Source organism: Candoia aspera, chromosome 12, assembly GCF_035149785.1.
Source record: "Candoia aspera isolate rCanAsp1 chromosome 12, rCanAsp1.hap2, whole genome shotgun sequence".
Lineage (NCBI taxonomy): Eukaryota > Metazoa > Chordata > Lepidosauria > Squamata > Boidae > Candoia > Candoia aspera.
The window spans coordinates 327236-353355 of NC_086164.1; the positions used below are offsets into that span (position 1 = coordinate 327236).

At 55.4% G+C, this 26120-nt stretch overlaps 2 protein-coding genes across 3 annotated transcripts in view; one reads left to right on the forward strand and one right to left on the reverse strand.

Annotated features, from left to right (window-relative positions):
- PLP1 (proteolipid protein 1) overlaps positions 1 to 26120 on the reverse strand; it is a 111938-nt gene that overhangs the window by 43460 nt on the left and 42358 nt on the right. The gene's annotated exons all lie outside the window — the stretch shown is intronic.
- TSC22D3 (TSC22 domain family member 3) lies at positions 9674 to 17865 on the forward strand. 2 transcript variants are annotated; one of them, XM_063313752.1, is made up of 3 exons: positions 9674 to 10241; positions 16133 to 16184; positions 16761 to 17865. In XM_063313752.1, exons 1-3 carry the CDS (start codon positions 9949 to 9951, stop codon positions 17010 to 17012), a joined length of 597 nt encoding a protein of 198 aa, XP_063169822.1. In that variant the 5' UTR covers positions 9674 to 9948; the 3' UTR covers positions 17013 to 17865. The 2 variants fall into 2 exon arrangements, with proteins under 2 accessions (XP_063169822.1, XP_063169823.1); XM_063313753.1 differs by lacking the exon at positions 9674 to 10241 and adding an exon at positions 15479 to 16039.

Sequence of the window (26120 nt, forward strand, 5' to 3'; positions counted from 1 at the left end):
AACTGTCTTGGAGCCTTTGCCTCGGACAAGCAGCCCACAGTACCAGGAAGGGCTGGCACATCTGAGGACAGCTGGCACCACGGTGAGATGGCCTTCGCAGCTGAGCCCGCTTCTCAGTCCTCCCATCCAGCATCAGACGTGGGCCCTGCAGGACTGCCAGCGCCACCGTGGAGCCTCCTGCGAGCTGCTCTTGGGCAACACTCCACCTTGGACTTCATAGAAGGCCACTTCCCATTTTGCCCTGCCAGGTTGCTCCTGAAACTTCCCTTCCCTGACCCTTAACCTCTGCCTTGCCTCCCCCCATCCCCCAAAGGGAGCTCCTCTGCAGAGGAACACCCAGGCCAGGATGACTCTGGAGCAGCAAGCCCTGAGCACCTGCCTCCGCACTTCCTAGACCCTTTTCAGCTCCCAGACCCGAGCAGCAACTCAAGAAGCCTCTTCTCCCAGGGCGGTGATTTACAAGGAAAGAAACTCATGATGCTGAGGATGAGCCAAAAAGGGTCTTCAATAGCCTGGATGCAGATAATGATTCGAGGCTAAATTTGCTCTCTGTGTCACTTTCACTGAGCAGTTGAATGCAAAGTCAACAAGCCCTAATTTGCAGTGCACTTTCATCTTGCCCCTCTTCCCATAGCTGGCTCTGATCTTTTGAGGTGATCAGCCTTGAGGCACAGATGATATGGGCAAGTCCAGGGACGGGGGGCCAAGAGGTTTTTGCCCAGTCAAAACCTGAGTTTCAGGCAAAATGGACACTGCTTGGAGTCTCTGCTCGACCACGGTTTTTACAGTCTCTAAAGAGAAAGTCTCGAGGTAGGAAAATGGTAGAGGACATCAGCAATTGTACCCAGCTTCCTGGGGGATGTTCATAAGCTGCTTGTCCCAAAAGGTCTGGGCCCTTCCATGAACGCAACTGCTAACCACCCGTTGCTGGTAGACCAGGTTCTTGCTATGTCCTCCCTTGACTGCCACTCAGATCTAATGATATTGGGGCCTCCCCATCCTTTGGGGCCTCCCCTTCAGGTCCACCCACCAGCTGCAGTTTCATCTGCCTCCATGTTCACCAATCCCATGAGATTCCAGGGTCATCCCCCAGCCTCAATGTAAGGACAGTCTCTCCCAGCAGCTTCATAGCAATGTTGAGCAGTCTGGGGGTAGTCCCGGGGTACCCCATAATGGGGCGGCCAAGGACTTGACCACTCCTTTCCCCACACCTTAACTAATGATATCTACATGAGAAAGACCAGAACTATATAAGCTATATAAATAGCCACCACCACCACTGCAAGACAACACCTCCAGCCCCTGACCTGTGCAGAGGGCTTGGAAGGGTCCCTTGGTCAGCTGTATCATGACCTGCAGAGGGACCCAGCAGGGTCCAAAGGGCTGCACTCCCCCATCCATGTCCCACCACAGGAGTAACCAGCGCGTCCCCGTTCCACACCAGTTCCTGCTGCACCACCATCTCCCACACTTCCCCTGAAAAGGGAAAGTTGGGGATGGGGCGGCAGTTGTCCATAATGGCTGGATCAATGGTCTTTGAGGAGGGGGAATAACTGCCCCTTCCGAGGCTGGTGGTAGCACCCCTCTTTCTTCAAGAAGCCCCCCCTTTTCAGATCCAGCCCACTCCCCCTCTTGGGCCACATAACTGAGCCGAAGGAGCACGGATCCGGCCCACTTGGTGGACTGCATCTCACAGAGGGCTTCCTCAACTTCAGGGTCTGTGAAGAGGTCTTGAGTTTAATCGCAATTTAAGTGCAAAAGACGGAATCCACCTCTGCCTTCACTCTAGTCATACACACACCAGGAAGCAGAGGCAGGCACCTTGCCAGGTTTCAGCATTCTCTTCTTTCTGACTTCCCTCCCTCCTTTCCTCCATGGGCTCCAGGCAGCACACAGAACACTTACTCCTTATTTTCCCCTGCACCCAGTGAGTCTGAGGGTGGACCTGAACCTGGCACCCCCCCATCCCAACCCCAAACCTACCACACCACGCCGCCTCTCGGTTTCACCCTGTAACCCTGGGGTGGAGGGTGAGCTAGAGTGATTCTGCTCATCTTTCCAGGGCAGGACTTGTTTCTGCATACAGAGTGCCCAGAACAGCAGGATAAAGGGGCGATTTTATTTAAAATCTCACCCGGCTTGTTTCTGCATTTGAGGAACCTGGTTCTGCAGAAGGCAGATAAGCCAACAGCTACAGACCCCCAGTTGATTCTCTCCCCCGTTCTGTGCTGCTACCCCCTGCAGGCCAGAGTGCAGGTGGCTCAGCAAGGCTGAGAACGCGCACATACGGCCAGCATCTGTCAGAAATGTGCAAGTCCTCCCCACGTTTCACTGTTCGAGAACATCTGGAGAATGACTGATGCACGTTGCAGGATGTGAGAAACAGCAAAGCTGAATCTGGGCTCCAAACTCCTTTGCTTTTGCTACTATTGTTGTCGTTATTAAATTTGTACACTGTCAAATCATTCAGACTCCCAGGTGGCTTACAAGATAAAATACAACAAAATGTCCATGCAAGGAAAACAGATATTATAATACATCCATGGTAGGAAAAAAAATAAGCAACTACATAACTTTAACCCACAGCCCAAACAGGCCTAAGGTACTAGACAGATGCTCTCCTGAGCTCAGGAAGGGCAACTTGGAGTCTCTCTTGTCTGAATTACTCTTTTTTATATAATTTTATTAGAGATTACAACTGAAAAGATAAAAACTAATACAAACTAAAAAAAACTATATAAGAGTAAAAATAAAAATTAGAAAGTGCAGAAAAGAAAAAAGAAAGAAATAAGAGAGAGAGTGCGCGAGGAAGTGTTAGAATAGAGACTGAGTCGGAGGATGAAGGGGACAGCTGGGAAAAACAGCTAAGCCAAGCCGAGGAAAAAACTGAAGAAGACTCACAATTAAAGAAAAGCCTCGAGCGGGAAGAAGCAGAACAGCTGAAGGAGCCGGGAAGTGAATCGGGTTCGCCACCACCAATCAGCACTCGAGAGCGGCGTGCGGCTGAGCAACGAGAAGCCCGATTGGCTCCCGATCGGCAACGGTGTGATGTGCAGCCTATAAAAGGCGTAGGAAGCCACAGAAGGGCGTTGAGACAATTGTTCCTCTCTACAGCCTCACGATATCTTGATAACCCCAATCTTCCCGTAGAGCCTGTCGTTCTTCCACCTGCCCCTCCATTTGTCTCGGCTCCTAATTCCACATTTCCTCAAGGACTTAATTACCTCAGCAGTCACTGCCGCTTCTCGGCCTTAGAACGCCTTGTGCAGTGGGGCTTCAACGGTCAGCCTCTGACAGCATCATCCAACTGTCAGCTCCTGAATTCAGCCCTGTTGTAATTATATCTATGCCATCGTATACTTACCTGTGATTCCTTCAAAAAGCCAGTCACCGCCTCACATTAGTCTATCTCAGTTCTCCAGTTCTACCATCGATTCATCTTGCTAAATACTCAGATCACCAGATTCCTCTACCTCAGCTTCTGTGTTAATTCTACTCCCTCGGAACCACCCTGTTTAACGCCTCAGAGTCAACGGCGTCTACAATCTTCAGCCAATTGGTGAAAAAGCACAGTGCAAACAATCCATTTACTCCTCAATTGCATTCTGTCTGTTGCCTATGACTTTCTTTGCTTATACCTTAATTTTAAGAATCAATTTTCCTCAGAGTTAATTACCTAGTATGTAGAATCCATTCTTTTCCTATTCAGAATTCCATACTGAATTCAGTTTCAAAAAATTAAATAATAACTTTCTGTTAATTATTATTAGACCTTCCACTGATGTAAAATTAGCTTAATAAAGAATTGTTATTAATTAATTCAGAGTCTATCGACTAAACAGGACAGGAAGAAAGGAAGGAAAAATGGAAAATATATAAAAAAGTAACTTCCCCCTTCATCACAAGTATAAACAATTTTAGTAACTTATCACCTTCTCTTAAAGTACAGCTAATGTTCTCTTCTTCCCATATCTCATCTCTTAACTGTAAAAATCTTAAAATCTTGCTGTTCATTCCTGGTCAGCAAAAGTCCATTAAAGGTTACCAGAGATAACTACATACCTATTTTAACGCTGATCAAATAAACCAACTTTATATTCCTTCCCTGTACTTTTAACAATCTTGCTTTTTAATCCAGATAATGTCCTAGAACTGGATTTCTTTTCATTTTTTTTCTTTACCCCTTCTCAGAAAATCCTTCAAAACGTTAAAAGAATTCTTTCGTAAATCCAGTATAGAAAAGTTTTACAAATCACTCTTCTGGTTTGTTATTTGTATGACCCTTTTAATTATTAACACATCTGCCGTAAATGCCATCCCTCTCCTTCAGGGATGCCTAACTCACCCTGTCCTCATTGGAAGACCTAGTCTGAATTACTCTTCAGCCAACTTGACCCCACTGCCTGCCACTGTCCCTGCAGGAGCTCAGAAAACCACTGCTTGGCTTTCAGCGGCTTTGTCTGGCCTAGATCCCAACCAGCAACAGCAATTATTTTATTGCCCAAACCCCCTTACAGAGCCTCACAGCACATCACCCAGCTTGTACAAGCCACACACATGATGCACACAAATGTATGCAGATCTCTTTCTAAGGGAAAGCAGAAGCTGGGGCAAATATGATCCCCCCACCCCCGGTGGCCCAAGGAAGAGAAGGCAGGGGGCTTTAAGCAAGTGAAGGCAGCCACAGGCTGGCAATGTACTACTGAAAGAACAGTAGTCCTTGGGCAGATTTAAAACCAATATACCTAAATTAGTAGGCCAAGAAGGAGGGTTAATCTCCAGATAGGGATTTTCCAAAAGGGATGAGGGCTGACTTGGGAGCAAAGGTTCCAGCCTAGTCCTAAATACCACTAAACCTCTTCTCTGCTTGGCACTGGGGAGAGGGGGACCTTTCTGGATGGCCTCTTCCTCCCCTGCTTTCCTCTAGTTTTGTTCCAGTGCAGGTGGCCATAGATGGTCTTGGAACCCCAGAGGAAAGGGTCCTGCTCCGAGGGTGTGGGAAGCTTCTTTCCAGGGACATGGTCCATTCCAGCAAAGGCCCAGGCTGGGACGCCCCTGCTCTGGGACTCCCCAGAAAGATGGGCTGCCTCTGAGCATCTCTGGCAGCAAAAAGCTGGCTCCCTCCCCATGGAGGCTTTTGGCCAGTTTTGGAAACAGGATGGGATCCTGCAGGGTTTGTGGAAGGCCCTGGAACTTGAGCGCCCCCTGCTGGGCGTGAAGGAAGCAGTCTCTAGAGCCAGCGGTTCTTCCTGCAGGGAGAGTGGGGCAAGGGTCCCGCAGAAGCCACAGGCACAAGCTGGCCCTGAAGCGGCATCTGCCACAGGGGCTATGCCACAGGTGTCGTGGCCTTCACCATGGAAGAGGAGGAAGAGGCCTTTCCTGATGAGCCACAGGCACCTTCTGTGAAATGTGAAGTCTCGCCCTGCCCACCCTCCTCTCCTGGGTGAGCCTGGCCAGGTCACTGGAGGTGGTGCCTAAATTTGCTCCATCAGATTGCAGACAAGGCAGGCAGGTCTCCCTTCCCACTGCCTGTAGAGCTTGCTAGGCCAATAATGTGGGTGAGCGGGTAAGAGCTTCAGTCGGCAAGACAGCTTTGAAACCACTTTCATCACCCCACTTTCTATGTCCTGGAACCCACTAAGTCCTCCAGGCCCCTCCACTTTGATCTCTCCCCAGACACACATGTGCACAGCAGAACCTGGGCCTTCACTTTGTATGGTTTTTGGGTTGGTGTTCCAAGGTCAGGTAGCCTTGCCAGCCCTTCAGGGTAGGCCAGGTCAGTAAGCAGATGCCACAAGGACTGCAGGAATGTTGGACAGAAAAACAAAATCTCAACCCCCTGCCAGAGTTCCTCTCCTCTTACACCAAGCAGAATCCAGACAGAGTTATTTTGAGTCTCCTTCTCACACCCTCTCCTTTCCCAGAGCTGGCTGAGCTGTTGCTGACCTCCTCTTAACACTCCTGCATACCTTAATAGAATAGAATGGAATGGAATAGGAATAGGAATAGGAATAGGAATAGAATAGAATAGAATAGAATAGAATAGAATAGAATAGAATAGAATAGAATAGAATAGAATAGAATAGAATAGAATAGAATACTTTATTGGCCAAGTATGATTAGACATACAAGGAATTTGACTTCGGTGGAAGAGTTCTCAATATATTTACATAACATCAAAAATAAACAATAGTAAAGAAATAATGTTATTTACTAAAACTATACAATCAAGAAAGAAAGAAAGAAAAATTGAAGGAAAATAATACTACGGCTATTAACTAACACACACTCATATTTAAAGGGAGAATTAAGGGACAATATACTGCATCTGTTGTCATGATCAAGGCGATACCTGCACTCCTCAATGGGGCACCACATCCTGGAGCACCAGGCCAAGGTGGGAATGGCAAGGGGGTCAAGGATGATCAACTCTTCCGAGCATGCTCCCATCCTGGCATCTGCCACCTGCTTCCCCCTTTCTTTCTGTTCTTCTCTGGGTCCTGAGGTCCTACCAGCATTGGGGAACAAGGATTTGGTGAGGAGATGAAGAACTGGTGGGAAGCTTCTGGATTCAGTCCCTTCTCCCTTCCAGCACAGCCTATGTACTGCATTCCTGGAGGGGTGAGCTTTGTCCTTGCGATATCTGGTCTGCCCTTACAGCCTATCTGCCAGCTGCAAGATGAGATAAATTTCTTCTGAAGGTACCCCAGGGGCTTCTAGATCAGAATAGCCACTGGCTCCCACTGGATAACGCTCATGAAGGAAGTAAGGCATTGATCAGGGGTAATAGATGGCACAGAAGAGCCAGGAATAAGCTGCCTTAGAGATCCTTGGCCCATCTATGATGGCATGACACCCTAAGCTGATGTTCTACTGATATGCTGAGGCTGCAACTCACAGAATTCTGAAACCAGTATGGAATTTGGAAAGCTGGGCTCCCAACACAGCTGGAGGGTTTGAGGTTGGGAAAGACTGGTCAACATTCACCACACAAAGTTATCCAGACTCTCAAGCACAGAAAATCTTGTCTCGCTGCTGATAGTAGAGATTGAAGCTGGGCCTTTGCATGCCAAGCAAGGGCTTTTGCCACACCTCCCAAGCCTCTCTCTGTCCTCATTCTCTTCATCATATTGTATTATGGGACCTGTACCAACATCCAGAGGTGCCCAGAAAATACTTCACCTTTTAAAAATATACTTGTTTCTTAGCTTCTGCTGTCATTAGCTCTGATCTAGCTGCACATCTCCATGCACACTGATCAACTGGACATTTTATATTAATTGTTTTCTAAGCTGTCAGAGCAGTTTTCAAAGCATGTAGTGTTTGTGTCTGCACCTGCTCCACCATTGTTGGAGCTTTAGTACAGAAAAGATCCATAGGTACATGGTTATGCAAAATATAAAAGCATTTCTTAAGAGCCTCTTGCAAACCTATTTGTTACCACAGATGCTTTTCCTCTGCTTTTGCAAAACAAAGGAAGACTTCCTAGCTTTGTGCGATTTCTATTTATTTTACAGTAAAGCATGTGCTGAACCAGTTAACTGACTGCCGTCCTTGCTGGAGCAGCTGAAATCCATTCATCAGCATCACTGTGGTCCATAAGTCACACCTCAGCGGTGGCTTGTGGCTCACAGGAAAGGTTTTCAACTGGTGGTTGAAGGACTTAGTATGTTCACCCAGACACAGTAAAGGGCAATTCATGAGAGCATCACTAGTCTGCACTTCTGAAAAGCTGTCAAGCAAGGGGTGCTGTCCTATAATGCAGCTCCAGCGGCATTAAACAGGCAGCCACAAACTGTTCACTGCAGCCATGGTGTAACTCCAGAAGGTTCAGGATTGTTTTCATTTATTAGGCCAAAATCAGGACTGAAGGCTGGAAGAAATGCTTGGCATCAGCTGCTAACAAGCCATGCCAAACTCCAAAGTGCTTGACCTTCTAACCCTAACCCCTTCTACTATCTCCAAAAAGATGAAGTGATAAAAACAGGGCTGGCAGTTGCTGCACTCTTAAAAATGGAGATCCAACCTTCCTTTCCCATTTTTTGCGACTAATATTATGAACCAAAACAAAAATACAGAAATCTGACCAGCTGTGATGCATAGAGGAATGCCCCAGGCCTTAGAAGGGCAAATTGCACCTTTCCCAGACAGGCCTTTCAGAGGCCTAAAGGGAGGGGTGGGAAGGCTGTGCAGTGCCCAGCCCCTTGGGCTTTAAGCCCAAGTCAAGATGCAAGTCTTTCACTCTTTCCCCAAGAAAAGAGAGTTCCCAGAGTCACTAGTTTGAGATGGGAGGCAATATAAATTGAATGAATGAATAAAATAAAATAAAATAAAATATGATCTCCTGTACCATCCCGAGGAAATGAGGAGGAGTGCTGTACGGGGAAAAGGGGGCATGTTCTGAAGGAGAGCATGTGGGCTACTGTGGCTCCCTGTGGCCCTGTTCTCTGAATTTCAGGACTCTGAAAAGCAGGTTAGCCTCCCCAAGGACCCCCTGCCTGCCTGTGTGCATCGTTCCCTTCTGGTGCTTTCTTGGACCATTCCTGGTTTCTGTGCAGCCTCCCTAAGGTTGCTGCCCCACTTGCTGATAGAAGACATGCCAGGCTCCTTCTTGTATCAGCACACAAAAAGGCTGCCTGACTCACTGCCCCACATTTTGGGCATCTGTTGCATCTTTGCAATTACTTGCCAAAGCAGGATGGCTCCCAGTCATAAAGGTGCCACTACAAAGACACTAATTCAGACAAGTGAAACTAGATGGGTTGGGGGGGAGAACACCAGGGCAGAAGTTGCCCCAAAGAGGAGACTTCCTTAATGGTGCAGCCACCCCTTTCGGGCTGGAGAAACTGACCAGCCTCGCAGGCACCTGGTGAGGAGAGTGCTGAAGGCTGCTCAGAAGCAGCACGGAAGGGGTTGGGCTGTTGCATCCTCCTTGCCTCCCTTTTGCAGCTGTGCAAATAGAAAACTGCACAATGACACGGGACTCCCGGGACTCCCCTTCCCAAATCACACAGCAGAGCTCTTCTCTCCTATACCTGGCACAAGCTGGGGCGACTGAGGGCAGAGAGAAGCTGGGTGACCGAGGCAGCTACTCCGTGGACCCAGCGAAGGCGTGCCTCCTGGTCCGTCACGCGCCCAAAGGCGGCAAAGCCAAAGCAGCGGCGGCGGCCCAAGCCGGCCTTCTGCCGGGCAGCGACGGGGCGGAGGAGCCGCGCTAGAGGAGCCCGGCAGAGGGCGATAGCAGCTCGGCCTCCTCGACGCGCGCTGGATCCCCACCGGAGGACGCCCAAGCTCCCGGGGACTAGGGGTCGAACGCGAAAGGCCGCCTCACGCGCGCCGTAAACCCGGGAAGACTGTCTGCCGCGCTGCGCCCGGGCCGGCCGACAAATGCTTCACGGCCGCCCGCCGGTAAGCGCGCCCGACGAGTTGCCCGGCCAGGGCTGGTGGGACTAGGCGGAACGCGCGCCTCTGCCTCCACCCCCCCAGCTCCCCGCACCCCGCTGCTGCGGAGGCGCCGCCCTCGGCACCGATCTTGCGTTCGGCTGGACGCGGCGCGGGGGCGGTGGCCGAGCAGCGCCTCACCAATCCGGGCCGGCGCCGAAGGAAGGGGGCGGGCCGGGAGGGGAAGGGAGGAGAAGGGGTGGGCTGCTGGACGAGCAGTCCGGAGGCGAAGGCGAAGCGGAGCGGACGGGCGCGGCGAGGGACCGACCGATCCAGCAGCCAGCCGAGGCCGCGGAGCACAGGCGGGCGGGCGGACGCCACGACCTTGGAGGGACCTCCGGCCAGAAGGGCAACGACAGAGGCAGGGCAGGGGGCTGACCCGGAGTCAAGCCCCTCGAAGCCGAGAGCCTATCCCCGAGCGCCGGCGAAGGAAGCCAGCCAGCCGCCGCCGCTCCGAGCCACCTCTCCGCGCGGCCCGCGAGCTTCAGTGCCCTGGCCGGGACCGGAATGTCGAGCTCCCCGCTGGAGGAGCGCCGCTCGCCGGTGGGGCTGGACTGCTGCAGTTGCTGCCTGGACTTGGCCAACGGCCCCTTGGGCTACAACAGCAACTTGAGCCCCCTCCTCCAGCTGCGCGAGCAACTGGCGTGCGAGAGCCTCAGTGCCGCGGCCGAGCTGAGCCGCATCATGCGACAGGACTCAGTGGAACCGGTGGTGCGCGACCCCCGATACCTACTCAGCCGCGGGATCTGCAACCGGAACATCGACCAGACGCTGCTCTCGATCCTGCTCTTCTTCCACAGGTGGGTGAGGGCCTGCGGGGCGGCTACCGGGCCCGGGGGAGAATTCCCAGCGGGAAGGTCTAGTGGGGAGGAGAGGGGGCCATTTTCCTGGGGCGGCGGGCGGGCCCGGGGACAGGCCGCAAATGGCTTGGGGGAGAGCCGCGCAGGCCTCTGCGCGCACGGACCACGGCGCCCTTCCTGACGGCTTCCTTCCCCTCTTCGCTGGGGCCGGGCAGCTGCTCCTGCTGCGCCTGGCCCTTCCTTCCCAGCTCGTGAGGTCTCGCTGCTCGCTTGCCCTGGAGATGCAGCAGAGCCATCCTGGGTGTGGAAGGGGACGCTCAGCACGGCATGACCCGGGCCCCAGGCCCATCCGTGGGAGCCACTGGTGCTGGGAAGAGGCTTGTGCTTCCCTGCCGGCACAGGCAGGCCTGTATGAGGGGAAGAAATGGCCTGATCGGTCCCAGGGGCTGCCACCCCCCTGCAAGGCGTGAGTGGCCATAGGAGTCCGCCAGAGGCTGGACCCACTGCTCGAGCCTGGCAGGTGTCCGAGAAGACTTTGCCCAGGGAGTGCCTCCGAGCTGCTGCTTGTGGTTGACCAGAAACAGGCCCCACCCCAGGGTCATCTTAGAGGAGCGGGTGGGGCTTGTCTTTCCCAGGAAAAAGGGGGCTGCTACAGGTATTGGTTTAGTGCACAGGGGTGGTGGTGGAGCAAGGCTCCTCGGGACAGGATGCGACCAGCAGGCTGGGCGAGGCTCCCTCTCCCCCTGTTCTAGAAGAGGTTCCAGTCTGGTGCTGCCAGGAAGGAGATGCTGGCCAGGGAGAGCTCCCTCTCCATGGTCAAGGAAGTGGCAGGGAATAGGCTCCACTTGGGCTGCATCTCTGTGCCTTAAAGTGGGGGCACCCAGCCACCCTTGGCACCCACATCCACTCAGGCCACCTGAACTGGGTATCAGCCTGTCTCAGGACAGCGAAGACTTACCTGCCGTGTTCAGATGCTTCCTTTAGGAGCTGCTGCACATGCCTCCCCCCTGCTGGTGGCACGGGCGGGCAGAGGGTGGTGCTGGCGGGCAGGCACTGGGAGTGACAGAGCCTGCCCTTCTGGCCTTACAGAAGTCCTGGGAAGAGGCTGGAGAGGGGGCCAGTGTGGTCTGGCAGGCAGTTGGGTCTGTTTTTGTGGGAGGCAGGTCACATCAGGCGAGCAAGGGGAGAGGCAGTGCTGGGTTCCCCTCCTTCCTCTGAGACCTGCTTTCAGGCTGGCCTTCCGAAGAAGCATCCGGGCAACTTTCCCCCACGCAGTGGGCAGGCAAAGGGATGGGAGCTGGGGGCAAACTCCCCCCCCCCAGTGATCCTTTTCCTCTCTCTTGCTTTCTGCATGGGCAAGAGCCACGAGGCCTGAAGGAGAAAGGGGCTGCCAATCCCTGGAGGGACCCGGCTCTCTTTGAGCCCTCAGCCTGGCACCATGGCTCCTGGTTCTGGCCAGTGGTGCCAGCTTAAGAAGCCATTGGGCCGTCAAGCCAGGCCAAATTGGTCTCCGCCTGGGGGGCTGGGCCGAGGTTCCTTGAGCAGCGCCCAGGGTCTTGTCCTGCACCAAGCAGGGCTTAGGCAGTGCCCAGTGGTAAGAAAAGGGGTTCCAGCAAGCTGGAGCAGACGTCTCAGTCTGAGGGGCTTGGATCTTTTCCCCTGCTGGTTTGGTGGCAACCCCTGACTGTGGTCCTTTGGCACCTTGGGTACCAGTGAGGACAGCCACCGTGCCAGCTGTGTTAACAGCTCCGGGCTTTCAAGAGGGGTCACTGGGGCTGAACTGGCCAAAGGGCACTTGCCTGGGGACTGCCGGAGGCTTTACAGTCGGGCCCGTGTTCAGGAGAGCAAACTCTGGGCTGGAAGCTCCAGGCTCGTCCCTGTTGTGGTGGGGTTGGGAGGGACCATCATGCTAGAGGGGGCTGTTGGCTTCAGGAGGGAGTGGAGCATTGGGTGCATCAAGTTTCCTGTCCTACTTCCTTGGTCAGATGCTGTGGGGATGGCAGATGGGCAGGTGTGAGACAGGCTGATGCAGTGCACATGCTAGCACAATGGGGATGGCTGCATTTTAGGAAGGCAGGGGTAGCCGTAACTGAGCACTGGAGCCTGTCTTGGGGCAATTGAACTTGCACACAGGGAGATGGACTGGCTGTGACAGGCCCTCTGCACTGCTCCTGCAGCTGGGTGCCTGGCTAGGAGACCCATCTCACAGGGCAGGGAGGGTACTGTTTTTTGGGTTCCCACCCTACCCCACCCCCGGTTTCCTGGCTGGGCTGTTGTGGGAGGGACAAGGAGCACCACCCCCACCCCGCATTATTTTAAAGGAATGGGATGGTGGCTGTGCAGAATCCCCTCAGCTGCATGAAGAGCACACAGGCACCTTCAGAGCAGCTGGCAGCTTTAGCTGTTCAGGAGGAATGAATCCTCACTGAGTGGGTGGGATCAGCAGTGCCAGGGAAGGAACCGCTTGGCTGGTGAGCCACTCTGGCCCAGGAGCCAGCCCCATTACTTGGTATCAGAGAAGCTGCTCTCAGGTTCACCACCTGTTCATCCCTGCAAATACTGAGATGGGGACTCCCCAGAATGGTTTAGGGTTGCTGATTTCACATGGAGCCCAAGGACCCCCCCATGCATTTCAGAGGGTAGCCAAAACAGCAAGATCTTCCTGCTAGTAGAAACATGCATGGACATACGAAGCCTAAGGAAGCGATCTGTGGAAGCAGGAGGCCTGCACCTAGAAAACTCTGGGCATAGGGAGTAGAAGCTCGAGTTTTAAAAATCAAACTAAAGCAGAGGCTAATGCTGGCCACTTCCTAGGGAAAAAACTGGGTTGGCCTAGGATGTGGGGCGGAGAGTGAGATCAGCCAAGAGGATTGTGTGGAAAAGCAGTTTGCCACAAATCCTGCATTGGTTACATGGCCCAGGCTGGTGGAGCTGATCGACTCATGGGGTGTCCTTCCACGTAAGCCAGTTGTAGGCCCTGGAGAACAGCTGAAGCCTGGGGAAAGCCATTGCTGGCCGGATTCACATTCACGCAACATACTAAGCCAGCACATCTTTGTGGCTGTGTTTTATGGGGGTCATCAGTATGCAGCTCAGTGTGCTACTGTATGTGAATGCAGAAAGCAGTGAGGCTGCTGGGCCAGAGGAGCACAGCCCCCCTGCTTTTCTGGGGCCTCTTTGCTCCCCGGCCTTTATCTTCTCCCTGCAAGAACCCCCATGTAGGGGCTGGCTGGCCTCTGCCCGGGGATCCCCCCCGAAGCTGCACAGATATTCCAGGGATGGGGGGGGGGAGATGCATGGATGCATACAGAACCCTCTCCCCCAAAATGTGCTGGTGCTGACCTATCAATGTGTATTCAAGTGGTATCAATAAAAACAGCATAGAAAAGAGATGTTTCTGTGACTATGCATGTGCAGTTTCCCGTTTAGGCCAACAACACATGTGAAAACTAGACTTTCACTGCACCAATTTGAAGAGTAATCTTTATGATTCAAACTTTGCTGACAACACTGTGGATGGGTGCTCGGTCTGTGGGTTCTGTTCAGTGGTTTAGCAGAGGTGGACGTTAAAAGCTTCCTCTGGAGCTCCTTCTGCAGCGTACGTGTTCCCTCTGTGCTCCCTAAGGTAGCCCCTTTAAACACTTTTCCCCCATTAAAAGAGGTCTCATTTTCAATCCATGGAAAGGATGGGTGCCTGTCTGAAGTTGGGACGCCCCCCACCTCCCACCAAGGGAGTGGCTTTCTTTTGGGCAATCTGGTTCCAGGGGCCCTTGACAAGGCCAACGAAGGATGGCTGAAGAGGGCTGGGCTGCAACAGGCTGCTGCCCCTTTGCAACTTGAACAATGTGGAGGTGGAAGGGAATTCCTCCTGGGCTCCCAGGCTGTGGAGAGAGCGACCACAAGGCAGCCATGTGCTGCATGCCCTGCCCAGGCCATGTGCTGGCGTGCCAGTGAGCCCAGAACTGGGAGTTCTTCCAAGGCTTGATCAAAGGGAGCGGCCGCCAAGCAGCTGGAAGTGGGAGCCTGCCAGCAAGCGGTTCGGTCTCAGGCCACCAGGCGTCCTCACCCGGAGGCAAGCTGTGAAAGAGAGCCGGGTCTGACGTAGGGTGGCGTGGACACAGCCACTGCTTCCCTGTGTTAGTGCCAGGAGAGCCACCTTGCCTTCCCACATCTCTGTCTCTGGAAGCTGCTTCCTCCTCCTCCTGCGCTGCCTGGATCTGGAGGAATGCTCCCTTTACAGATAGAGGACGTAAATCATGATGAGATGCCAGTTTTTGGGGATCTGCCCAGCAGAAAACTCTACCATGCTTGTGCTCATCACCCAAGCACAGGCCTTGGTCTGTTCACCTGCCACCACGTGCCCCATCAGTGCCTGCAGGAAAGATCCCTTTTGGGGAGCAGCAGCTGTGGAGAAGTGGGGGGGGGGGTCTTCCTGCCTGGCTGGGAAAGGCACAACTGCCTTGCCTCGGAAACTGAGCTAGCGGCTGCCCCACCCCAGCAGGAGAGCCCAGAGCACCTCTGGCTGGGCAAGGCCTCTCCAGCAGCACCAAGGGAGAAAAAAACCTTTTGTCTGCTGCCAGAAGAGATCCCAGGCAAGGACTGCGGAGGAAGAGGGAGCTGTCCGCCTGTTCTAGCGCCTGGGCCAGAAGGAGAGCCAGCCTGAAGAGGAGGGGCTTTTGCCATCCGCAAAGAGTGGAGGGTAGCCCGGGCCCAGCCTCTCTTGCTCTCTTCCCACATGAGAGGCTGGAGGGCCCGCGGGCCGGGACCCCAGCGGCAAAGCCACGCAGGGAGCAGCCGCCAGAGGTCCCCCTCGCCCGGCCAGAGAGCCGCCGCTTGGCTCGCTTTCGGGCCTCGCGAAATCGCAACATGTTTGGGTAGCTTCTTACGTAACTGCCAACCTCGACCTAGTTCCGCGCTTGGGCGATACTTCGCATTTCTGACTCGGCCTCCGTTTTGCAACGCCTTCGCTAGCAGCCGAGGGAAAACAAGAGAAAACAAAAGGTGGCGGTTGTTGCCAAACTCTTGCAAGGGACGGAACGTATGAATCCGGGGGCGGGGCGGGGCGGGGGGGTGGCAAGTTTCCCTGCGGGTAAGCGGATCTACACCTGGCGGGAGAGGATGCAAGCGGCCTTGTCCCGCCTGTCTCCTGCAGACCCGGAATTTGCTTCCGAAGGGGGATCGGATGAAGGCCGAAGCTGTCCCGCCCCCGCGAAGGAAGCTGCCCGCTTTCACGTCCCGGACAAAGGATTGGCGGGTCCCGGTCTGGAGCCGCAGGAGTGGAAGAAGTTAAGCGCTGCTTCCGCTAACGTCGCGGGCCCCCCGGTGCCAGCAGCCTGGCGCCATCCGGACGCTTCGGCCTCTGCTGCCACAGGCGTGTCTCCCTTGCCGCTGCTGCAGCTGGAATGAGCACTGGGGCTCGCGGTTCCGGGGCGCGGCTGGACCGGCTTGATTGCACGAACGCTCCGGCCGCAGCGGCAAGCGCGACAGCAGCTGCGCGCGGTCCCGGCGGGGGCGGGCGGGGCCTTATTTGCATACCACGCTGAGACCATGTGACGTCTCGAGAGGCGCCTCTTATAAGGCGGGCGAGCGCCGAAATAGCCGTAGTTTTTTCCGGTCGTTGCTTCTTCGTCGTCCGCTCTCTTCTCGGCCCCCCCGCCGCGCTCTCTGCCCCCAGCCATGAGTACTGGCGTGTACCCGTTCCCGATGGAGGTGGCTGTGTACCAGCTGCACAACTTCTCCATCTCCTTCTTCTCCTCCTTGCTGGGGGGAGACGTGGTCTCGGTCAAGCTGGACAACAGGTAGAGAGGCCGCCGGGCTGGGGAGGGGACTTAGCCGGGCAGGGCCGCCTCTCTCGGATGCTCACGGCGACGCTCTCCTCTTGTTTCTTGCAGCGCGTCTGGGGCCAGCGTGGTCGCCATTGACAACAAGATCGAGCAGGCCATGGTGAGTGTCTCGGTGGGAGGTGCGGACCTGAGTTCGCCGTACGCCCGCCGTAAACTGACTGCGCCGCAGTTCCGCGGTGGGTGTTGGCAGACGGAAGAGGCGAAGGCGCAGCGCGCTCCCTTAGCTCTGGCCCGAGAAGGAAGCCACCGGCTGTATTTCGGCGCAGGGCTCCGCGGGAAGAGTTCAGTGGAGCAGATGCAGAGAGCGGCGGCTTTGCTGCTCGAGCCTTTTACCGCGTCCTGCCCCGGCGGTGAGGTTCTCGGGAGCCAAAGGGCTCCGGACACTGCAGGTTAATTCCAGGGTTGGCGACTCCAAACGGGCCTCCTCTCTTCCCGGAGAGGCTGCGGAAGGGCCCTCTGCCCTGTGGGGCCACAGATTCTCTCAACAGCGCCGGGGCTGCGGCTCTCACGGGCGGTGCAGCCTGATGCAAGAATCTAGTCCCAGCGCTTCCGGGAGGCCTCGAGCTGCAGGGGCTGCCCGGCCTCTTGGACTTTTGTCCCGCAGCCGTGGTGGGTGGAGCTCCTGCGGAAGGCTCCAGCTCTTCTTACTCACCGGGGACTTTGTTCCTCCTCCCAGGATCTGGTCAAGAATCACCTGATGTACGCCGTGAGGGAGGAGGTGGAGGTCCTGAAGGAACAGATCAAGGAGCTGGCCGAGAAGAACTCGCGGCTGGAGCGGGAGAACAGCCTGCTGAAAAACCTGGCCAGCCCTGAACAGCTGCAGAAGTTCAGGTCCCGCTTGCCCCTGGAGGCGTTCTCCCCAGCCGCCCAGAAGATGAGCCCAGGAACGGCTGCCCCAGCCCAGCACAGGGCAGGCTCTGCGGTGTAAGGTGGCTCTGTCCATGGGGTGGGCAGAGCCACTGAACTTTTTCAACTTGATCTCCAAGTGAACGTGGTTTCCTCACATCTCCTTTGGAGGACTCCATAGTGGTGCGAGGGGGCCCTTAATCCATGGCCCCTTCCTTGGGTTGGCCAGAGACTCTCCTGAGAAAAGGAGCAAGGTTGTGTTGGAGTTGTTATGGGCACACAGTTGCTCTGCCTGCAGGAGACCCAGGTTTGCCTCCCCTTCCCGCCCCTCAGCAACTCCTAGAGACTGTGCTGAACGGGGGGTGCCTGTCTCAAGACAGACTGTTTGGGAGAAGCATGTTGGTGGTTTTCTTCGAGCAGCAAAGAGGAAAGGCAGCCCCTGCCCGTCCTGGGATGGGAACAGTCAGCTGTTGCTCCAACTGTACATGAGCAGCTGGGGGGCTTTGCAAGGCTCCGCCCTTGGCCCCACACTGGCCCTCATACTCAAGTCCCAGAGATCTCTGTGCATGGCATGAGCTTGTTTCAGACTTGCACATGTGGGGAACCCTGCCAAGATGTGGACTGGGATGAGGACTGCATGCCAGTGGGAAGGTGCTTGCCCTTCTGTGGTTTGTCCACTGAGTTTTGCATACTGACAACAACCTCCCCTCTGGGGGGGACTCAGTTCAGCTCCTTTACTGACGTTCCCTGTGGCCCCTGGATCTGTTGATGGGGACCAAGGGCCCTGCATGGCCAAAGAGGATTGCAGGGGTAGCAGAAAGAGGTGGCTGAGGGGCGCTGGCTTAAACACCCCCGAAATGGGAGTCTTGCTTCTGTAGTGCACTCTCTGAGAATGTGTGCACGGTGAGACATTGCAATAAAGTCTGTTTTACGCACCTGTCCAGCAGCAGATCAGTCTTCTTGCTAAGGGGGAGGTATGCAGAATGGGCAGTGGGAGCAAGCACAGGATTGCTGTGGACTGGGGCAACAGAAGCAGCCACGGAGTAGGGGATCCCAGTTTCTCCATCCACCCCAAAAGCTTGTTTGGTGTGGAAGAAAACAGGAGGGGACAGCTCCTCCAATCCCCAAGGAACCCCTACCTGATCAGGCTGCAGCTTGCCCCTGCTGTCCATTTGAAAGGATGTGTGTGTTTTGGCACATTTTGGTGGCTGGTACAAGGCAGCCACCCATCAAGGAGATTCTCAAGGTTAAAGAAATGCAAACACCTATATTCATGGAAAACAAATACCCATGATTCGTGTGATTGTATTTGGTTCATCCCAATTTTCTGGGCTTGTTCAAGGCATGGAATCATAGATTAGCCAGGCAGGCTGGGTATACACTGCTACAGAGCTGCAACAAGCCATCCACTGCTTTGGTTAGCATGAGGTGGGGCCCTGAGAGTAGCAGGAATCAATCAGTAATGCCCTAAGATGACCTCCCACCGACAGCTACAAGAGCAGAGAAATGAAGGGACTCCCTGCTCACGGGCATCTTACAGCTACATCAAAAGGGTGATTGAACTAAGGGGCAGAGGGCCAACATCCTGTGGGTTGAAGCATTTGAGCGCTTGCAGAGGCCTTGGGGTTGGATATTTGCCCCCACCTAGAAAGAAGCAGCCAAGTCAGGAACTCTAAGGAGCACTGGTATCTGTGCATAGGGCCTTCCCTGCTGACAAAGCCCACCCCCCATGCGATCCATAAAGGACCAGCCCTGGGCTATGGCCCACACAGGTGCACCTCATTTCGTGTGGATGGTGCACTGAGAGCCCATTTCTGGCTAGAAGAGGCCCAACTGCCAGCTCGAAACCCCATCCCCCAGTTCCAGAAAGAGCAGCTATCCAGGCATTTGGCTTTGAGGGAGAAGATCTGAAAAGAGCTCTCCCTCTGGGCCCGGATGCACGTTCTGCTCACCAAGAGGTCCTCCAGGCTCTGTGCCCAGTAAAGAGGCTGGACGTCTGCACCGCCCCTCTTGCTGAACCAGCCAGAGGCTGGGCAGATCCAGAGCCGTGTGTGGCGACTTTGAGCTTCCTTCCCGAGCTGCGAATGGCTTAGTTGGGACCCCAGGCTGGGGAAACGGTGCCCTTTGAAGGAGGGTGCGTCGGCGCCTCTCCAAGGATTCGGCTGCTTTTTGCTATGAAAGGTGAGCTGGAACAGTGGCAGCTCGCCACGATGGGCCTGGGACAAAAGAGCGGGGAGGACCAGGGGTTCGTCGCCTCCACGCCCTGCGATGTGGCAGCCTCAGGGTTGCCCCACGCAGCCTGCCCCGATTTCCCTCCAGCCCGGTGGACTCTCGTTCCCCAGAAGCAAACGGTCCTCCTCGAGCCAGGCCACCTCGGCAGCTCCGGGGCGGAGGGGAAGAGAGACTGCGTTCCCAGCGTCCCTAGGCGCCCGGCCTTCCCTTCCTCGCTGCCCCGATTCCCCGACGCATCCGCCGGGCCCTGTGTTGTGGGGGTTGCAGTGCGCGCCCTCCGTGTGTTTGCTTGTTTGTTTGCTAGCTCCATGGAGCAAAGAGGGGGCGCGCCCTCCGCCGAGCTGGGCGACGGCGGCCCTTCGCCACCCGCCCGCTCCGGCTTGTTTTGCAAACGAAAGGAACGTCGCTGCAGCAACTGGTGGGCAAGAGGTGGCCTCGGCCAATGGAGGCTCCTGCAGGGCTCATGTGACCTGACGCGGCTGCACAGCTTCCCCGGGGAGGTGGCGGGGCTGTCCTGGGCTGTCTCGCTGCGTAATCGTCCGACTCCCTCCCTTGGTCCACGCCAGGGCTCCCCCTTCTCTGCATTTTGGCCACGGGGCGGGAGGGACGCGTCCCGATGCTGGGGCCAGACGGTCTCTGCAGGAAGGCATCCGCGCAAGGAGGCTCGCTTCCCCCACTCACCCACCCACCCACGGAGGGCAGCCGACCTGGTCTGACGGCTCCAGCCTTCATCCGGCCTGGTGGGGAATTCTGGGAGATGCCGTCCCAGCCCTATCCTGTGGCATCGTTTGGGGAAAACACAGCTGGAGCTTACTTAGGATTGCTTGGAGTGGCTCCACATGGCAGCTCGGTAAGGCCGTGTGCTAAAAGGGAGGGGGAGGGTCGGTCCCCTTTCTCTTTGGCGGCCAGACCAAAGCCCCTCACCTGCCCAGGCTCTGCGCGTGGCAAAGGAAGCTAAAGACCCATGGTGGGTCTTCCTGGAGCCATGTGCTGGAGGAGGTCAAAATGTACCCCCACCCTGGCTCCCAACAGGACAATGTACCCTGCCCATCTCAGAGAAATAGGCGAGCTTTTGCCAGAGTCACTCTGAGTGAAATGGGCAATTACTAAATTTGAAAAATAAATAAATAAATAAATAAAATAAGCCAACCCTTTCGCTTGTGACTACTCTGACCTCAGTGCCCTCTGCAGCGGAAGGGAGGCAGCTTGGCTAAGTTTCCATAACCCCCTGGATCCCACTTGCGATCCAAGCGATCTCTGGCACCATTATGGTTTTAAAATCCAGAAGAAGAGACAGAACTTCAGCCCTCCAGCTATTAACCCAGCGGAGAAGAATCAGGTTTGGCAGGAAGAGGTCACGAGTGCTGATACCCGGCTGACCTCTGGCCATAGAGCCCTCCCCAAGGCCCCAGTGAGGAGCCCTGAGTGTCTGAGCTTTATTTGCTGATGGACCCGCCCCCACCCCCCGCCCTGCCCCAGCAGCTTGGAGGACTGGGGATCCTGGGGCCCAGTTCTGAGCCAGCTCCATCAAAGCTCTGGTTGGGCCGGGTAAGAAATAGGCCAGCTGTGCAGCTCTCGGAAGACTAGGGAGGCTTCCCTGCAGCTTCTGGGGAGCAGGTCACTGATTAGCTCAGATGCCAGCCTGGAGGAGAACTTTGGGCTCCCGGAGCCTTTTCTGGTGAGATAAGGAATGTTCTTCCTCCCTCAGGCACACCAGCCTCCCAGGGAGCGTCTTCCCTGCATGTGCCGTGCAGAAAATAGTGGGTTGTCCTCTGCAGCGCGCTTCTGACTAAGCAGATGCCTCTTGGTTGCCTTTCCCTTGGCACCCAGTTGGAGACTCTCCCGCAGGGGAAGTCATAGAAAATCTTTGTTGCACAAGTCTCGGTCCCGCCTACCCCTGCCCCTCCACATGTCCAGATGAGAAAAAAACGGGGGGGTCCACAGTGGCCTGGAACTGCTGCTTGCACTCCCTGATGCTCAGGTGTGAGCAAGGACAAGGGAAGGGACAGAGGGCCCATGGCAACACCGGCAGAACAGGGGTGGTCAGTGCCCTCTGGGAGCAGGATGGTCATTCTTAGCAGAGCCTTCTCAGGCCCCAGCAGCTTCCGGGTTCCCAGACGCCTTTCCGGTGAAGCAGGGGTTGCCCAGGAACTGCCTGATCTCTGACAGGCAACCCAGCACAATCTGCTGGAGGTACAACAGGGGTGAGAGGTGTGGGGGGTGTCCCTGTCCTAACAACCACCATCTCTGCACTCCTGCCAAGGGCAGGCTTGCTTCCGGAGGTGTCCCCGCCCCCCTGCCCCAGTTGCCCTGTAAAGCTGCAGCTGGCTAGTGGGCCAATTCTTGCTCATAACCCCCAGCCCCCTCCCCTTTCTCTATCTGCCAGCGAGCTCCCCGGGTCTCCCCACAGCCCTGGGCCCAGGAAGGCAGCACTTCGGCAGGATTTTGCTATGCCGTGTCCCCAGCAGGCAAGGACAGCCCAAAGACCCATGGAAGGAAGGGCAGGACTGTCCCACGAAGCCACTCACTCCTGGCCATCCATCCATCCAGGCTGCCACCTCCTCCAAGTCATTCCAGGTGAAGGTCTGGCTGGACATGTTCTGCCAAACCAGATGATTTATAATCCAGCAAAGGGCAGGTGGGGGGAGGAGAGCAGGGGTTCTGGCATTGGGCCCTTGAGCAGCAGCAACCTTTGGATGTGGATGGAAGTGCAGTCGCCGCCTCCTGCCCCAAGTATGGCCAGCTCTAGAAGGCCCAGAAACTCAGGCCACGGGCTCTTCTGGCTATCCCGGGCATTTTCAGAACCTGGTGACCTAAAAACCGGGGAGAAAGGAAAGAGCCAAGAAATGTGTTGGAAAGCATATGCTCTCCCTGTTGGCCTGAGCATCTGGGAAAAGATGCTTCTAAGTGGGGGCACAGTCCCTCTGTGGACTGTGGAAAGGAAAACATTGACCTTTCTTTCATCCTTGCCTTCCGCCCAGCAGTTCTTAGAGGTGCCGTTACTAGCAGATCATGTGAACGCTATCCCCAGTGTTGACTAAAAGCCCTTGACCACATCTGACCCTAGCTGTTGTTGAAAGGCAACAGTGGGCCAATGGCCTGCTGCTTGACCAAGGGAGAAGCCCCCTCCCCAACTGCTCACCTGGCCACCCGCTGAGGGGAAGTTGGCCAGGAGTGCAGCTGGCCCTCCTCCAGCGACATGCAGGACTCCTTCTGGGAATCTGGGAGGGCCTGAGGCCTGCTGGGGAGCGAGAACAGTCCCAACAATGGTTTCACACCAAACATTAACTCAGGACCCCCGTGACGCAAGTTCTGACCCCAGCTGTGAGCTGAGCATTCTGTGCTGCCAGGAGGTCACTGGACATCATGACGGGAAGGTGCGTTTCGGGTGGAGGCAGAGAACTGCCTGTTCACTGGATCAGTGTGATCAATAGGGGAGCAACCAGGTCAGGGACCAGCCTGGCCCAGCCCTGTACGCCAGCAGTCTCAGTTCTTGCCCACCCCCACTGCTACATGCCTGCCCTTCCCTCCCGTGGTGGCCGGTGCAGAGCTCAAAACACCTGGCTGCCCAGTCTCCTCCTCCCTGCTTGCAAGCCTCATCTCTGGTGCACACTGATTGTTGATTCCATCACCCCCATTCCATGGCCTGACAAGGGAGGCAGCCTCTTCCCAAGAAATCTGCCAGGGAATGTGTTTAGGGTGCCCATATTTCCTTCCAGCAAAAGCTGCTTAACATGTACAGCACCATTTCGTAAAATCAAAGAATAAGGAGATGGAAGATGCCCCAAGGATTTTCTTGTTCCACCCTCTGCACTGTGCAGGAAAACCAAGCCTCCTTTTGTGGTGGCTGTCCAGCTTCTTCTGAAAACCCTCCAGAGATGGAGAGCCCACCTTCTAGACCATTCCCTTGTTGTATAGGTCTACTGCCAGGAAGTTTTTCCTTCTCTAAATGAAATCTGGATAGTTGCGACTTGTACTCACTATTTCTGGTACCTACTTTTGATGGCTGTGGAAAAGAGTTCCTGGCCATTTTCCCTACAGCACCCTTCTACGTACCTGAATGCTGATGTTAGGTCTGCCTTCAGTCTTTTTCAGTCGAACATTCCAGCCTGGGCCCAGGGTTGGCATGAAAATGGCAAAGGAGCCAAAGCAGTCTAGAAGGACCTGGCAGAACTGTCCGAGCGCCCTGGAGCCACACAGGCAGCTCCCACTCTGGGAATCAAAGGAGGGTGGCCAGCTCAAGGCTGTCCTTGGACATGAGCCCTTGAGCCAGGCAAAGGCTTGGCCCCTCCAGCTTTGCAGCGTGGCTGCAGAGGGGAAAGGAGGAGGTGGGCTGCGTGCTGCCTTCAGCTCCTGGAAGAAAGATGAGGCGGAAGGCAAAGAAATGTTCCGGGACTGAGTTGTATATTTGTGTGGCTTGTGTCCAGCCCCTTCAACAGATTCTGGTGGCTCACATAGACCAGAAATATCTCAAAAAACAAGACCTTTTCCCCAGCATTCAGAAACATGTGGGCCTTGGCAGCCCAGGAATTGGTACTTGAGGAAGGAACTGGGCCACAAGGGGAATGCCTTGGCCCAAGCAAACCTGTAGGCATCAGAGCCGGAGTGCCCAGATCACCCCCCCCCCACTGGCACCTCCCCTTATCTCTCTCTGTCTGCAGTATTTATGATGCAGCAGGCAGGGCATTGTGGGAACCCACAGCCACCGACTTCTTGCACCTCCAAATCAGGTAAGGTGATCAGCAGCAGCTGCCCAGCACTGGGCCGCAACTGGCCATCCCTGATAAGAGGAGGTGCTTGGCCACCCCATCGCCCTTGCTGCTGATCACTGGGCTGGGGCGCTGCTTGGACCTTGGCCCAGTCCCTTCAAATGATCTCCAGAGTGCCTTTTAAGTGCCCCCACTTTCAGGTGCTCTGGAGGGCCCTTTGATGGCATCCCTTGCGGAATCTGAGCTGCTGTTAGCCCCTGGCCCACCCTGAGAATCTGCTGGTCCTCTGGCTCCTGCTCCTGGCCCATCCCTTTGCTGATCTGCTGACTTCTAGCACACCCTGTTTCTCAAAAACAGGCACAGAATGCACCCCCCTGGTTGCAAAGTCTGATAGAGGCCTTGATTTGTTAAGGAGGCTGTTAGGGTGGGAAGACACTTGCCTTGTTTCAGCACTTACCTAGCCCCACAGTAGTTCCTCCTCTCTATGCAGCACTGAGCCCCCATTGCCCTCTGGTGCCCCAGATCCACTTTCAAATCAGCCCCCACAACTGTCTGGCCAGTTTCCCCAACCAAGTTCTAGGAGGATGCACTTGGTAGGGAAAGCTATCATCATACCAACCAGGCTGTAATTAGTTTGCAAGTCAAGTATTAGAAATCTGGCATGGAGTCCAGACTTCAAAGAAAGCCAAGCCTGTTAAGGCAGCGAAATGCACAGGTAGGCATCCCCAAACTGTCCCTCACCCTGTTGTGATGCCTGAAATTTGAGGAAGGGTTGTTAGTGGCTGGGGGTGCTTCCCTGCCCACATGAGTGGAGCTGTAATCTCACTTGCAAGTTGGGGGGACAGGCCCTCTCTTTCCACCGGGCTCTGGGGGTGGGCTGGAACCAAGAAAAAAGTCTGCCAAGCAAGCCTGTGAGGTAGGCACAGCAGCTCAGGAGACTGAACCCGGGGCTCTGGATTCCTGGCCCAGTCCACTGCTGAGCCTGGGCATCCCAGAAAGGGGGAGTCGAGCCTGGCCCAACCAGGGAGGGCTTGAAAAGGGGGTGCATCACTAAACCAGGACCAAGGGCTGCTAACTCTGTGTAAAAGCATTTCCCAACCTGAACGCTGCTGAAGTCAAGTCTGCAGTGACAAGGCTGGGGGCTCCACCTCCCTCCCCTTCCATAACAGTGCAGCCAGCCTTTGATGCTGTGGCTGCACTCCAGCTCCTCCTGGCAAGGGCAGAACTGCCAGCTGTCAGCTAGGAAAGCTTGGGGTGAAGCTTTGCATTCCGCCCCTGGCCAATTTTTTTTCCCCATCAGCACACACAGGGCAGTTCCTTGTTCTTGAGAGGGTCCAGGCCCCCCGTCACAGGAACGACCCCCTTCCAGGATGGGGGGCATCCATAACCCTGAACCCGGATGCCATTCCAAGCCACCTGGCTGTTAGCAGGGTGTGAAAGCAACTCCCTTTGGCCTGCAGACAAACAGCGTCTGTGGCAGGAGTGGCAGGTTTGGGCACGAGAGACCTCAGGTGACTCAGGATGAATGCAGGCACAGAGAAGCAGCTTAGAGAGGCCTTTCAAAGCCTCCAGGAAGCCTACGGGACAAAGTCAAGGGGCTTGAGCTGCAGAGCTGGCTGGGCTGAGACGGGAGACGGCCCCTGATTTGGAACGGGGGAGAGGAGAGAGAGGCCTGACCCGCAGCTCTCAAACAGAGTGGAAACACGCTTTGCACATGCCCTGAGGTGCTCTTCCCACCACTCACTCGAACCGCGATGGAAGACCCTTCCAAGGGTTTGTGGCCAGAGGCTGTCTTTTTCCTCACAAGGGCAGGCTGGCTCACCCAGCTGGATGGCAATGGTAGGGCTACCCTGGCGTTCCCTCAGCCTTCTTTGCCCCACTAGCCTCATTCAAAAGGCAGAAAGACTGCCCGTTTTCCTCCAAGTCTGCTTGTACCCGGCTTCTTGTAAAGGGCACTCTGATTAGGCCTGGAGTGGGGGGGGGCAGATTGCCCTCCCTGGAAGAAGTCAAGAGCTCTGTGGCCACCCCGTCTTATTTGTGGGTTCTTGACTGATCCTGTGATGTTTGGCTTTCAGCTACCTGCAACTGCTTTAATGAAAAGGGGAGATCAATTCCGTAAGTTGGAGTGGAGCAAGAGGTGGGGTGACTCCTGCCGGTCTGCACCAAGAGGGGTCTGCAACCACCATAGTGCCCACAAGCACCGCCTGCACCCTGAAGTAGGAGCTTCCTGGTGGGAGGGAAGCTGCCTC